Source organism: Mesoplodon mirus, assembly GCF_964341445.2.
Source record: "Mesoplodon mirus genome assembly, chromosome: 6".
Taxonomy (NCBI): domain Eukaryota; kingdom Metazoa; phylum Chordata; class Mammalia; order Artiodactyla; family Ziphiidae; genus Mesoplodon; species Mesoplodon mirus.
The window spans coordinates 45,447,685-45,460,665 of NC_138982.1; the positions used below are offsets into that span (position 1 = coordinate 45,447,685).

Genomic DNA, 12,981 nt, shown 5'->3' on the forward strand with positions numbered 1-12,981 from the left:
CTGAAGCCCACGTGCCTAGAACCCATGCTCCACGACAAGAGAAGCCACTGCAATGAGAACCCCGTGCACCACATCAAAGAGTAGACCCCGCTCGCTACAACTAGAGAAAGCTGGCGCAGTTTACAGTTTACATAAAAACATGTACACAAAATGTTCGTAGCAGCATTATTCATAGTAGCCAAAACAGTAGAAACAACCCAAATATCTACCAGCTGATGAATGGATAAACAAAATGTGGATACTCAGCCATAAAAAGGAACGAAGTACTGATATATGCTACAACATGGATGAATCTTAAAAACAAAACATTATGCTAACTGAAGGAAACCAGACACAAAAGGCCACATATTGTGTGAGTCCATTTATATGAAATGTCCAGAATATGTAAACCCATAGAGACAGATTAGTGTCTCTATTAGAGTAGATCTGTGTTTGCTGGGGATAATGAGAAAGGGGAATGGTAAGTGGCTACTTAATGGATACAGGGTTTCTTTTTGTGGTCTTAAAATGTTCTGGAATTTGAGAGTGATGATGATGTACAATTTTGTGAATATACTAAAAATCATTGTATCGTACACTTTCAAAGGGTGAGTTGTGTTGTATGTGAGTTCTATCTCAATAAAAAGTTACTTATCCTTTAAAGAAAAGAGCACACATCACTTGAAATTTAACAGGAAAAAGAGTTTTTATGGATCAGAAAAAAGAACAAACATGAGTTAAGGGAACATGAATATCACCTGATTGATGACAGGTGCAGAATACAGAGAATCATTGCCATTGACAAACATGAAGAGTGTCCAGAACAACCCACATAGTGAGAAACTAGAGATTGCTTCTCTTTTGAGAAATGGTGGTACCTGAGGAAGAGCCTAAGAAGAGCAGGCTGGGACAGACTTGTTAGCATATTTAAGTATTTGATGAGAGACTGTTCTAATTAAAGGAAGACAGTGTATAGCGAAAGTAGAATCATGGAGTAATTACTTTTGAGAACAAAAGTAGAATCAGGGAGTGGAAAGTCCTAAGGAAAACTGCAAATTTTTAGCAAACAAAAATGTCTACCATGCAAGTACTGAGCTCCCCATCATTGAGAGCATTCAAGAGAGGTGGGTAATCTTGTGCTAGGAATGTTGTTGAGGCATTCCTATATTTGAGAGAATATTAGACTAAATAAGCTAGAGCATCTCTCAAATTTATATATATGTAGCCTTTTTCTAAATGGTGCCAGTTTGTCAGAAAAATCTGAAAAGAATTCTTATTAGCAGATGAAATGGTCTCTTCGGTAAAATGATATGGTGGGAAATCTGGAGAAAGATCTGAGAAAACATAAAGGTGAACTACAGCCTAACTGCACTTTCAACATGAAATGAAATTGGATGCCAGAGAATGCCAGGAGTGTCATAAAAGGTGCTATCCTGTTGAGAAGGGACATTTTTCGTACATGATTTTCAGTTCAGAAGTTGACAGACGGCATTTAATGAAAAACTATTTGCAAACCTAAAGTGATAAGCAGAGCCCACTGGAAAGCTGAGAGGCTGAAACATGGGGAGATAGCAGTGAATGAATTCTCAGTTCGATTTTTGGCTGCATTCAACTCAAATTTTGTTGCAGCACATGGGCGTGATCTTTAAATATGCTTAGTAGTATATCGTTGATCTCTGACGTTTCAGCTGGTGAAAATGATTAACATGTGACAGAGTCATTTTTGCCATAGCTGGGTCTTCTTTAGAAATCCTGATGGCTTATCTTATTAAGATACTGAATATGTGTGTGCGTGTGTGTGTGGGGTGTATCTCCAAGGCTCAGAACTTGAGCAAGCCACTTGAATTTATAAAAATTATCATTACTGATGGTATTGGTATAGTGAAGAAATTATTTTTATCCCATCTCTCATTTCAGACACTAATATGAGCAGCTTTTGTCCTCAAGTGCCAGCCAACTTCACTGTGGAAGTGTGTACTCACTGCCCCTTTCTTCACTATATTAGTTACAATAGGTTAAAAGTCTTTAACAAACAGACCCAAATTTCTTTCTTTAGCCAGTAACAGTCCATGTTGGTTCCAGTCAGTGGGCCAGCTCTCCGTTACATAATCATTTGAGAAGTCTGGCTTCTGTGGCTTTATCCTCCCCGGGAGGCTTGTGTCCATTTGTATCCCACAGTGAGAGGGGAAAGGACATTAAAGAGAACATGTGAGAGATTTTATCACTCCAGCTGGAAAGCAATATTTTGCATTTGTTCCAGAAAGACCTGATTGGTTTACCAAAGCAGTCTGCTCTGATGGCTTCATGTCACTATCAAATGAAGTGTTGCAACACCATACTTTGATTCCAGAGCTAAAAGATCACCAATGCAGGGAAAGCCAAGTTTAGATAGCTAGCTCTGTTTTACCATGAGTATATATTTACACGTTCTAGTACATAAAAGTTTTATATTTACATTCTTATATTTTTCTCTTAAGCTATAATGGACTACTATTTTAATTGAAGTATAGTTGATTTACAATATTATGTTAGTTTCAGGTGTACAGCAAAGTAATTCATTGTATTTTATATATATATATATATATATATATACATATTTTCTTCAGATTCTTTTCCATTATAGGTTATTACAAGATATTGAATATACTTCTTTGTAAAAATTATTTCTATTATGGTTTATTACCAGATATTGAATATAGTTCCCTGTGCTATACAATAGGACCTTGTTGTTTACCCATTTTTTTATATAACAGTTTGCATCTGCTAGTCCCAAACTCCCAATCCAACCCTCCCCCGCCCCCCTTGGCAACCACAAGTCTGTTCTCTGTCTGTGAGTTTGTTTCTGTTTCATAAATAAGTTCATTTGTGTCATATTTTAGATTCCATATGTAAGTGATATCATAGGTATTTGTCTTTATCTTTCTGACTTACTTCATTTAGTATAGTAATCTCTAGGTCCATGCATGTAGCCACAAATGGCATTATTTCATTCTTTTTTATGGCTGAGTAATATTCCACTATATATGTATACCACATCTTCTTTTTTTTTTTTTTTTTTTTTTTTGTGGTACGCGGGCCTCTCACTGTTGTGGCCTCTCCCGTTGCAGAGCACAGGCTCTGGATGCGCAGGCTCAGCGGCCATGGCTCACAGGCCCAGCCGCTCCGCGGCATGTGGGATCTTCCAGGACCGGGGCACGAACCCGTGTCCCCTGCATCGGCAGGCGGACTCTCAACCACTGCGCCACCAGGGAAGCCCCCACATCTTCTTTATCCATTTACCTGTCTGTGGACATTTAGGTTGTTTCCATGTCTTGGCTATTGTAAATAGTGCTGCTATGAACATAGGGGTATATCTATATTTTTGAATTATAGTTTTGTCTGGATATATGCCCAGGACTGGGATTGTTGGATCATATGGCAACTCTATTTTTAGTTTTTTTTAGGAACCTCCATTCTGTTCTCCATAGTGGCTACACCAACTTGCATTCCCACCAACAGTGTAGGAGCATTCCCTTTTCTCCACACCCTCTCCAGTATTTGTTATTTGTAGACTTTTTAATGATGGCCATTGAATATATTTCTTTTCCTTTTTCTTTTTTTTCTTGTTTTTGGCTGCGTTGGGTCTTCATTGCTGTGCATGGGCTTTCTCTAGTTGCAGCGAGTGGGGGCTACTCTTCGTTGCATTGCACAGTCTTCTCATTTTGTTGGCTTCTCTTGTTGCAGAGCACAGGCTCTAGGCGTGTAGGCTTCAGTAGTTGTGGCACACAGGCTCAGTAGTTGTGGCTCGCAGGGTCTAGAGCACAGGCTCAGTAGTTGTGGCACACAGGCTTAATTGCTCCGCAGCATGTGGGATCTTCCCAGACCAGGGATCAAACCTGTGTCCCCTGCACTGGCAGGCGGATTCTTAACCACTGTGTCACCAGGAAAGTCCTGATCAACTGATGTATTTGTGAATTGCAACACCATGACAGCAATGAAAATGACATATTTAACAAGCAAAAGCAGTAACATGCAAATGATATGGAAGTGCGTTAGTCAGGAGGAGTGGCATCCTGTTAAGTAGCACTTGTTGGAACTAATGAGAAGACAATTTAAGAATATAATAGTTCATCACAATGATCACGAGACTGTCAAGGGGTCAAGTGGTCTGTAAACAACATCATGGTGGCACCTGCTATATTAGCTTGCTACACTGCCATAGATTGGGCCTGTAAGGAGTCCAAATAGATTTAGACAGTTTATTATTTACATAGACAGCAAAAGAAAGATCAGCATGGTATCTGCTACCTGCAGCCCTAGTCCCACAGTATGACACCAAACAGGAGGGGCTGGATGACAGATTACAGGAACTGTGGGGATCGCTGTTGTTGAGGAGCAGGGCAGGGTCAGCAATTGCATGAAACTGAGAGTGAGTGCCCTCTTCAATTTTGCCCACCCTAATCCCTGCCTTGCTGAGGAGCCAACTCTAAACTACTGCCAAGCAAGGCAGGGAGGAGCTGAGTCCTGCCCAGATAAAAGATAAAGAGACCAGATATTTCTCATTCTCGAGGTCAAGGAGACCTTCCCCGCTACCCATGCGTAGAAAGACTCCTTGGGGGCCAAAAAGGGAGGGGGCACCACCCCATAATACGTGGCGTCAACCTTCCCATAGGCTTCTGCGCTAGAATCCATCTTGGCTAAGAGGTGCGCACGCACACAGGGGAGGACACTGAGTTATACCAAATACAGACTCAGAGTCAGGCAAGGCAAGATGATTGGCCAGAGGAAACCCAGAAGAAAGGCCCCATATAAGTGATTTAAACTACCACAAAGGCGCGACTCTCTCTCTGAGCCCACCCGTGTGTGTGTCTATTCACATGTACTTTTTTCCTCCCAATAAACCGTTTACTTGTTTCACTAAAAAAAAAAATAGAGTAAAAAAATAATAAACTACTGCCAAGCAGTTTTATAAACTTACACAGAAATTTGCAGCTGTACCTAAGGGGAGGGAGGTGCAAGGCAGAAAGTTCTGTGTTCAAATGAAACTAGGGAGATAGATGAGAAATGACCTGTGGCTGACTCCAAGATGTAGATGAGAAAAGTGCCTCAAAACGGCTCCACACCATGCTGATCTCCACTTCCTCCAGGAGCAATTTCAGAACTGTTAAGCCTTGCCTACATGGCCTTTGTGGAGGTACTCAAAGTTGTTAGGATGGACGGCAGAATTGTTCCCCTAGAGGTCGATATCTGAAAAGACAATACTGAATCTATTGCTTCCTACAGTAAGGGAAAGCTGTGCTGGTCATGCATAGTCTCTCCAAGCAGAGCAGACTGTTGATCTTACATATAGTTTTTGGGCAAGGTTGAATTCAGGGATTGGCGAATTTTAGAGGCAGTAGAGATTGATGCCACTTGTAAGAGGCTGGTTGATGTTGAATGTTGGCACTCAGAGGCGTGTGCCCTGGGCTGTTGTGATTGGCTGGCTATCAGAAGTGAGAGGCTGGGATTTCCCTGGTGGCTCAGTGGTTAAGAATCCGCCTGCCAATTCAGGGGACACGGGTTCGATCCCTGGTCTGGGAAGATCCCACATGCTGCAGAGCAACTAAGCCCGTGCACTCTACTACTGAGCCTGCGCTCTAGAGCCCTCAAACCACAACTACTGAGCCTGCACTCTAGAGCCTGCGAACCACAACTACTGAGCCCATGTGCCACAACTACTGAAGCCCAAGTGCCTAGAGTCTGCGCTCCGCAACAAGAGAAGCCACCGCAGTGAGAAACCCGCGCACCACAACAAAGAGTAGCCCCCTCTCGCCGCAACTAGAGAAAGCCCACGCACAGCAAGAAAGACCCAACGCAGCCCCCCCCAAAAAATGAGGGGCTGTCCTTGATAGGTTGTCCTTGACGGATTGGATGGGTTCTGACTGCTACTTGTTTTCAGGGCTTCAAGGCAATGGGTACTTTCCTAGGAGTAGGAACCTGGTTTTATTTTCCACAGGTAAAAGAAAATCTATGAAAATAATCCTTAATCTTTGCTAAAATTGGTGAAACATTAGTGAATAAAACCACTCCATTGTTTTTTCCTCTGAAACTTCCAGACTGCCTTCTGGCCCCCTGATGGACTGTGGAGACCGCCTGAGGCCAACTGCATCTTTAAAAACTTTGTCCCAGCCTGAACGAGGCTTTATTTATCTTTAGTCTCCTGCCTACAGCCTAGCACATAATAGGTGCTCAATTGGTGGTTGAAGTATTAGAAATCACAGTCTTTAGGAATGGCAGAAGAAGAAAGAAATGGAAGGATTGGGCAGACAGGAAAGTTGAAGGTTTCACTAGGTCGCTTTATGACGGTTCTGTAAATATTTGATATTAGTACCATACCCATTTAGGTGAAATGCATGATTTGTGTATTTTATGTGTTCCAGGTGTGTGTCATATGACATAATTGTCAGGATCCCAGATATCTGTCCCTGTTAAGAAGGATCGTGAAGATGAAAACTGTGATGAGGACACAGCTCCACCAACTTAGGGAACCTAGGACTTGTCCAGAGAAGCCAGCCCCTCTGGGCCAACGGTTTGCAAATCTCGACTTGCTGGCAATTCCACTCATTTTCCATCGTCCTCCCTGATCTACTTTGTGCTGGGAGCAGGACAAGAGCCAACAAAGAGGAAGAGACACGACAAGGATCTGCAGAGCGCGGGGCTGTGGTCCGGGGAAGGAGGAGGTCTGGGATGGATGATGGGCATCGGTGCCCGGGAGCGGCCCAGGGGGTGGGAGGCAGTGCCGAGCTCACATTGGCCCAGCGGGCGCCCCTCCTCGCGGGGCCGGCCCAGCGCCCAGTGAAAGTGATATCGCCCTATGGCCATGAGCTGAGGCGACCTCGGCGACTGAGGAAACATGGCTGAGTTTACGCGGCTGCAGAACTGCCTGGCGCTGATCCGCCTACGAAACCCACCTGTCAACGCGCTCAGGTAACGGGCTCGGCCGCCTTCAGCCCGGGGACAGCGAGCAGGGTCTTAGCCGCCTGCCTGCAGTGGAGGCTTTGACTCTCCCCTGCTGGTTTAAACGGAGAGAGACACTGACACGGATTAAACCTGGGCATATGCCAGGACCTTTTACATTGGTTAGCTCAGTTCCTGTTTGCAGAGAACTCTCTCACTGGTAAGGAAACCGAGGCTGAGAGGCAGACAGATGGCTACGAAGCGGGGGAGCTGGGACGGATCGGGTCTGTTCGTGCTCCCTTCGCGCTGGAGTCTTCTGTTTGCTTGCAACTTTGACTTCTCAGGCGTACTTTCTATCCCAAAGGTCTTTCTATTCCAAAGGTGCAATGCTGGCTGGACCTTGATCCTTCACTTCCCAACCTCGAGTCCAGGCCACCCTTATAATGTGTGACTAAAAGTTTTAGGAATCCAACAATAAAGTGGCTTCACACTGCTAAAAATATAGATCCCCTTTAATGCCAACACAGTGAGTAAAAGAGAATTGTGTCCTGGCCCAAATATGCAAAAGTATATCTCTTGGTCTGTCCTAAATCTCAAGGTCTTAGTGCTTCTGTGGAAGATCCATGTCGGGTTAAGCCCATGTCAGAATAAGCCTATTAAATAGCATTTTCTGAAAAACTACTGTGGAGTACCTTCCTTGTTAAACTTGTAAAAGCATTACTTTTAAAAGTGAGATTAACGCTGCTCTTTTGAAAGTTAATGACGTTATATAGGTTTGGTTCTTTTATATCTCTGAAAAAAGTATAGTGACACATCAGCCTAGGAAAGAGCCACCCATCCACAGAGAATAGGATTAGAAGAAATTATAATTTACAGAGAACATATAAAGCAAAAAGAGAAAGACTTTTGGTCAAAATCCTTATCACATGATGCTGGAGCAAAAAGAGACTATAATGAGAAGACATACTAATTTTAACTGAATTTTTGTCCTATTATCATCAGATTTGATTTTATCAGCACTAATATAATTATTTTAACATAAAATTTTGCATTTAAAAATATAAAAAGTCAGAAATAAAATCATTCAAGGATGATAATGTCCACTTACTTGCCACTCTCAGAAAAAAGCAAAATACTTATTATTTTGGCTTTGATGAAGAAAATCATGAGTAATATGATTACATATCAGTTTTGAACTTGACTGTATTCCTATTAGAATTAATAACCTCTGCTCATAATGGGAAACTGTGCCCATCTAGAACTTGGGGAAAAAGGTTCCACAGTCTACTACCTATAACTAGGAATATTTTACCGTAACTACTTAAAATGTTTCTGTTATTTAACCTGCCCCCTAGCCCCCCTTGCAGGAGAAATGTTAGTATCTACCTCATTAAGTTGTTGTGAGGTTTAAATTTGTTAGAGATTATAAACTGGCACTTAGCAGATGTTAGCTATCATTATTACTATTAGTCAGAAGGCCTGTTACAAGCCCCTACCAGCAGGCCCCACTGCTCAGGATTCATTGCAGCTGCATCAAGATTTTCTCCACTTGGGAATAAATGCTTTCTTGCCCTTACCCATCCACCTTCTTCTGAACTTATATTTAGGTAGAGGTGTGTGTGCCAGCACATTCATCAAGTTTAACAGGTTCCCAATTTTTTTTTTTTTTTTTTGCTTTACACTTTTCTTCTTCCCTTCCTTCCTTTCTCCCTTCCTATTTCTAATTTTATGTGGGAAATTATTTCTTCCTAGCTAAGGGAGAGATCCTTATTTGAATATTTTTGGGCCCAAACAAATAGTTCAAATCTTTCTTGCGTCCTTTAGCCAGCCAGGTTTCCTTCTATTCAGGTGATTGCCAACCCTCTTTACAAGTGTAGGACATGTCTGATTACTAGGCCCATCTCCCAGAACAATGGCTTTCACACTTTTTAAAATTATAATCCACACAGGAATCCATGTTTTACATAGCAACCTAAGACACACACACATACAAATACATAACTGAAAACAAAGTTTCGTGAAATAAAACTTATTTGTTTTGTTTGATATATTATATTTTCTATTTCTTTGTTTGAAGAATGCTGGTCACAAGCCATGGCTTGATTCACTGACCCCCCTGGCTTTGAAAAATTGTCACAAGAAAGACTTCCTATAGTGACAGAAGCTAAAGATCTTTGGTCATCACTCATGAAATGTTACCTTTAGACTCCATTTCTCCATGCCTGACAGTATTAAGGGGAGAAAATAATTTCTTAACCCCTGTGACCTTGACATTGCTACGAAATTGTCCTTTTCACTCAACTAGAATCTAGTAAAGCTATATCTACTACAGCCATTTTCATTTTTCTTTTTTTCCTGTGTTTGATTTTTGCAAAATTAGCAAGAACATAAGAAATAAAAGAGTAGGGGTTGGTTGAAATGGGAAAAGCCAGCCTTGTCTCCTCAGTGGCACAGATTGGGCTCATTTTCCAGCCATCATTTACCCAGAAGGAAACATGTGCCTTTTGGACTTCTCAGTAGTATGGATGGTTCAGAATCAGTTTTCCATTAGCAGATTTGGTTTCTAATTAACTAGTTGAAGGCAACAGGTTTTGTTTGATTTCATCTGGGTTAAATGGTGGAAAGTAACTAGGTAAAAGGGAATTGCCATAAACAAGGGCAAGTATCTCCTTTATTCCCTGAGGTTTTAACTCATAGCTGCTGGTCTGAACAATCTGGCTTTATGGACATTTGTTGTTGTTTGTTTTAAGATTTTTTTTCACTCTGTATAAAATGTTCCCCAAATACTTAGAATTCTAAGGCAAAACTGATTGGACTCTGGTTCTATCGTTTTTCCTTTAAGCAACTCCTCACCACTCTTCCCAGTTCTCCTCCTTTATCATCCCTTGGCACTTGTTCATCCTCTGCTTCATGGCAAATTCTCCTCTCTTGGTCTCTGTGACTTTGGGCTCTCTTGGTACTGAATCACTCTGCTGAGCCTCTCCCACCTCTTAGATCATCTAGATCTACCCTCAGCTCTCTCTTCTTTTTCTTTGGCAGACTCATTCAGTCTTGGCTTTAACTATCTCCTCTGTGGATGACTCCCTCATCTACTGAAATTTGGCAAAGTCTACTACATGCCCTTTCTTTCCCAGACCTTGCCTTTACCGCCTAAATTAGTTAGGATTAGGCTTGGCTGCTAGTGACAGAAAACTCAAAATCATGATGGATTTAATAAGAAAAAGTTGATGTCTCTCAGAGCAGTGTCCTGGAATGGCTGGTATGGCTGCTCCACAATCATCAGTGATTCCCAATTCTGTCTATAATTTGCTCTGCCATCCTCAATAAACAGCTTCCACCTCTTGATCCCTAATGGCTGCTCCAAATCTAGCCATCATATCTGCATTCCTACCAAGAGTAGGGAGGAAAGAAAAAGCAAAAAGCATACCCAATCCTTTGAGGACTATTCCCCAAAGTTGCATGTACCAAATCCGTTTCCATCCCATTGGCCAGAAATTAATGCCTTGGGCTGACGTTACTGCTGGGAAATGTAGTCTTTATTTTGGGCAGCCATGTATCCAGCTAAAAACCAGATGTTTAATACTTGGAAGAATGTTGGGATGGAGGGATATTTGGGGGTAACTTTCAGCCCCTGCCACATCGCTTAGACTGTTATTTTTAGACAATTTCAGTTTTCTTATATTATGCCAATATGAAAAATTGAAAAGACTTTCGTAGGACTTCCCTGGTGATGCAGTGGTTAAGAATCCGCCTGCCAATGCAGGGGACATGGGTTCAATCCCTGGTCCGGGAAGATCCCACATGCTGCGGAGCCACAACTACTGAGCCTGCTCTCTAGAGCCTGTGAGCCACAAACACTGAGCCCATGCACCACAACTACTGAAGCCCAAGTGCCTAGAGCCTGTGCTCCACAACAAGAGAAGCCACCACAATGACAACCCCGTGCACCACAACAAAGAGTAACCCCCGCTCACCACAACTAGAGAAAGCCCACGCTCAGCAACGAAGATCCAACACAGCCAAAAATAAATAAATAAATAAATAAATAAATAATTTATTTTTTTTAAAAAGACTTTCTTTCCTCTCAGAAGTTCCACGTCACTTTCTTTGTACCTTTATTACAGCACTCATCTTAGTGTGATATTGTGTTGTGTACAGTTTGTTCTCCCTAGGATGTTGTAAACCCTCACTGTACATAGGATATGTATATAATATTTTTAAATTGATAGTGCTGATTCTAATGGTCAAAGTTACAGCAAAATGTAGGAAAACACTTTTTTTTCTAAAGTTTATGTATTTAATCAGCTCAGTGCTTAATTTACAGTAGATACATATATTATTTGTTAAATTAGTGAAAGTTTAATGATAAGTATCTAGGATTTTTATACATCGTGTATATGTTTAATTTTTCATTGTTAGGAAAGGAAAAAAGACTCTGAGATGGTAGAAGTTTGATTCTGACTCATGCTTCATGTAATTTTTTCCCCTTTTAGTGCGACTGTTCTCCGTGGAATAAAAGAGGGTCTGCAGAAAGCTCTAACAGACCATACAGTAAAAGCCATTGTGATTTGTGGAGCAGATGGCATCTTCTCTGCAGGTAACCAGTGTCTAACCCTCTCCCACTCTCTCTGAAATCCTGCCACAGACTGAGATCAATGCTGCATTATCTGTCCCTGTGGGTAATACTATAGTGTGGGTAATGAATATGGGAGTTGAACGGGAATGAGAAACATTGTGGAGAAAGAGACAAGAGTCATAGGAGAGACCCAGAGAAGATGCTGACCTTACTCTCTTTTATATTGGATTGGGCCTTTGGAGGACATTTAGTTCCAGGCTTGATGGCTATTATAGCTGCTAGTATATACCTGCTGGTACATATCTGCTCTGCATATGTCACCATCTTATGTGAGCTTGGGCAAGTCCCTTAAATCTCCTGAACCTCAATTTCTCTATTTATAAAATAGATACCATAATATTTATATCTTAACAAGTTTTTGTGAGAGTAAATGAGATAACACATCTGAAATCCCCTAGAGCAGTGCATGCATGCAGAACATGTTCGATAAATGTTATTTTTTATTTTACACAGAGTCCTGCAATGGAGTTCATTTTTCTTCTGATAGTCACCCATCTCAATGACCATGCACTCTTTATTGGGTTATCCTGTGAAGATACAAAATAGTGACAAAATACGGCAAAAGCATCTGAAATGGTGATTTATTCACTGGTATTTGTGGCACTTTTTCTTCTTTTCCCAAATTATACCCTTTGACAAAAGTCACATGGATATGAAGGCCCATGTATTCTTACTATAGCCAGAGGAATTTTTTTCATTTTTCTTCTTCTTCTTCTTTTTTTTTTTTTTTTGCCAGAGGAATTTAATGTATGTCAGCGGTAACCTGAGAAGAAATAGATGCTGAAATCATAACAATGAATAAATATAAACACATTAATCATTATAATAATTACCGTTTAGCTTACCTGCTATGTGCCAGTACCGTGTAGCTTATTTACTTATTAACAATGAAAAAGTAATATTTTTACATACTTTATATTTTAATCCTCAGTAAATCCTACAGTTTCCATTTACAGCTGAGAAGGCTAAGCCTAAGAGAAATTAAATAATGGGCCGAACATTAACCAGCTATTAAATAGCTTACTCAACTGTTTGAAAACTTAAGGTTGGGAGCCCAAGATGGTGACTTTGAGGCATGGAGTGAGGGATCAGAATTATGAAAAATCAGAACTGATATTTCTTTGTAAAAAAGGAGGTAGGAGAAAATGTAGTTAGAGTTGAGAGGCATCAAAAATAATTGTTCTGGAAAAGCATTAGGGATTGTCAGACTTGACTTAAGGGAACTAGATAGAACAATGTGCCCAACAATCGGAAAATATGTATTCTTCTCCAATCTGCAACATTTACAAAAGTTGATCAGCTACTGGACTGTGAAAGCTTATCTCAATAAATTTCATTTAGAATGTGTTCTCTGACAACAGTGCAATCAAGCTAGAAATCAATAACAAAAATATAACTAGAGATTCTCATGTGTTTGGAAAATAAATTCATTTCTTAATAACCTTTGAGTC

General features: G+C 41.0%; 1 protein-coding gene across 3 annotated transcripts in view; it reads left to right on the forward strand.

Moving 5' to 3' along the window:
- Positions 1 to 6,438: 6,438 nt before the first annotated feature.
- The window catches only part of EHHADH (enoyl-CoA hydratase and 3-hydroxyacyl CoA dehydrogenase), a 55,487-nt gene continuing 48,944 nt past the window's right edge, over positions 6,439 to 12,981 (forward strand). The window contains exons 1-2 of one of the 3 annotated variants that reach the window (XM_082625297.1): positions 6,439 to 6,924; positions 11,388 to 11,491. In XM_082625297.1, coding sequence (XP_082481423.1) covers positions 6,851 to 6,924; positions 11,388 to 11,491 — 178 coding nt within the window. In that variant the 5' untranslated portion in view covers positions 6,439 to 6,850. The remainder of the gene's footprint in view (positions 6,925 to 11,387; positions 11,492 to 12,981) is intronic. The other 2 variants (XM_082625296.1, XM_082625298.1) reach the window with 2 other exon arrangements.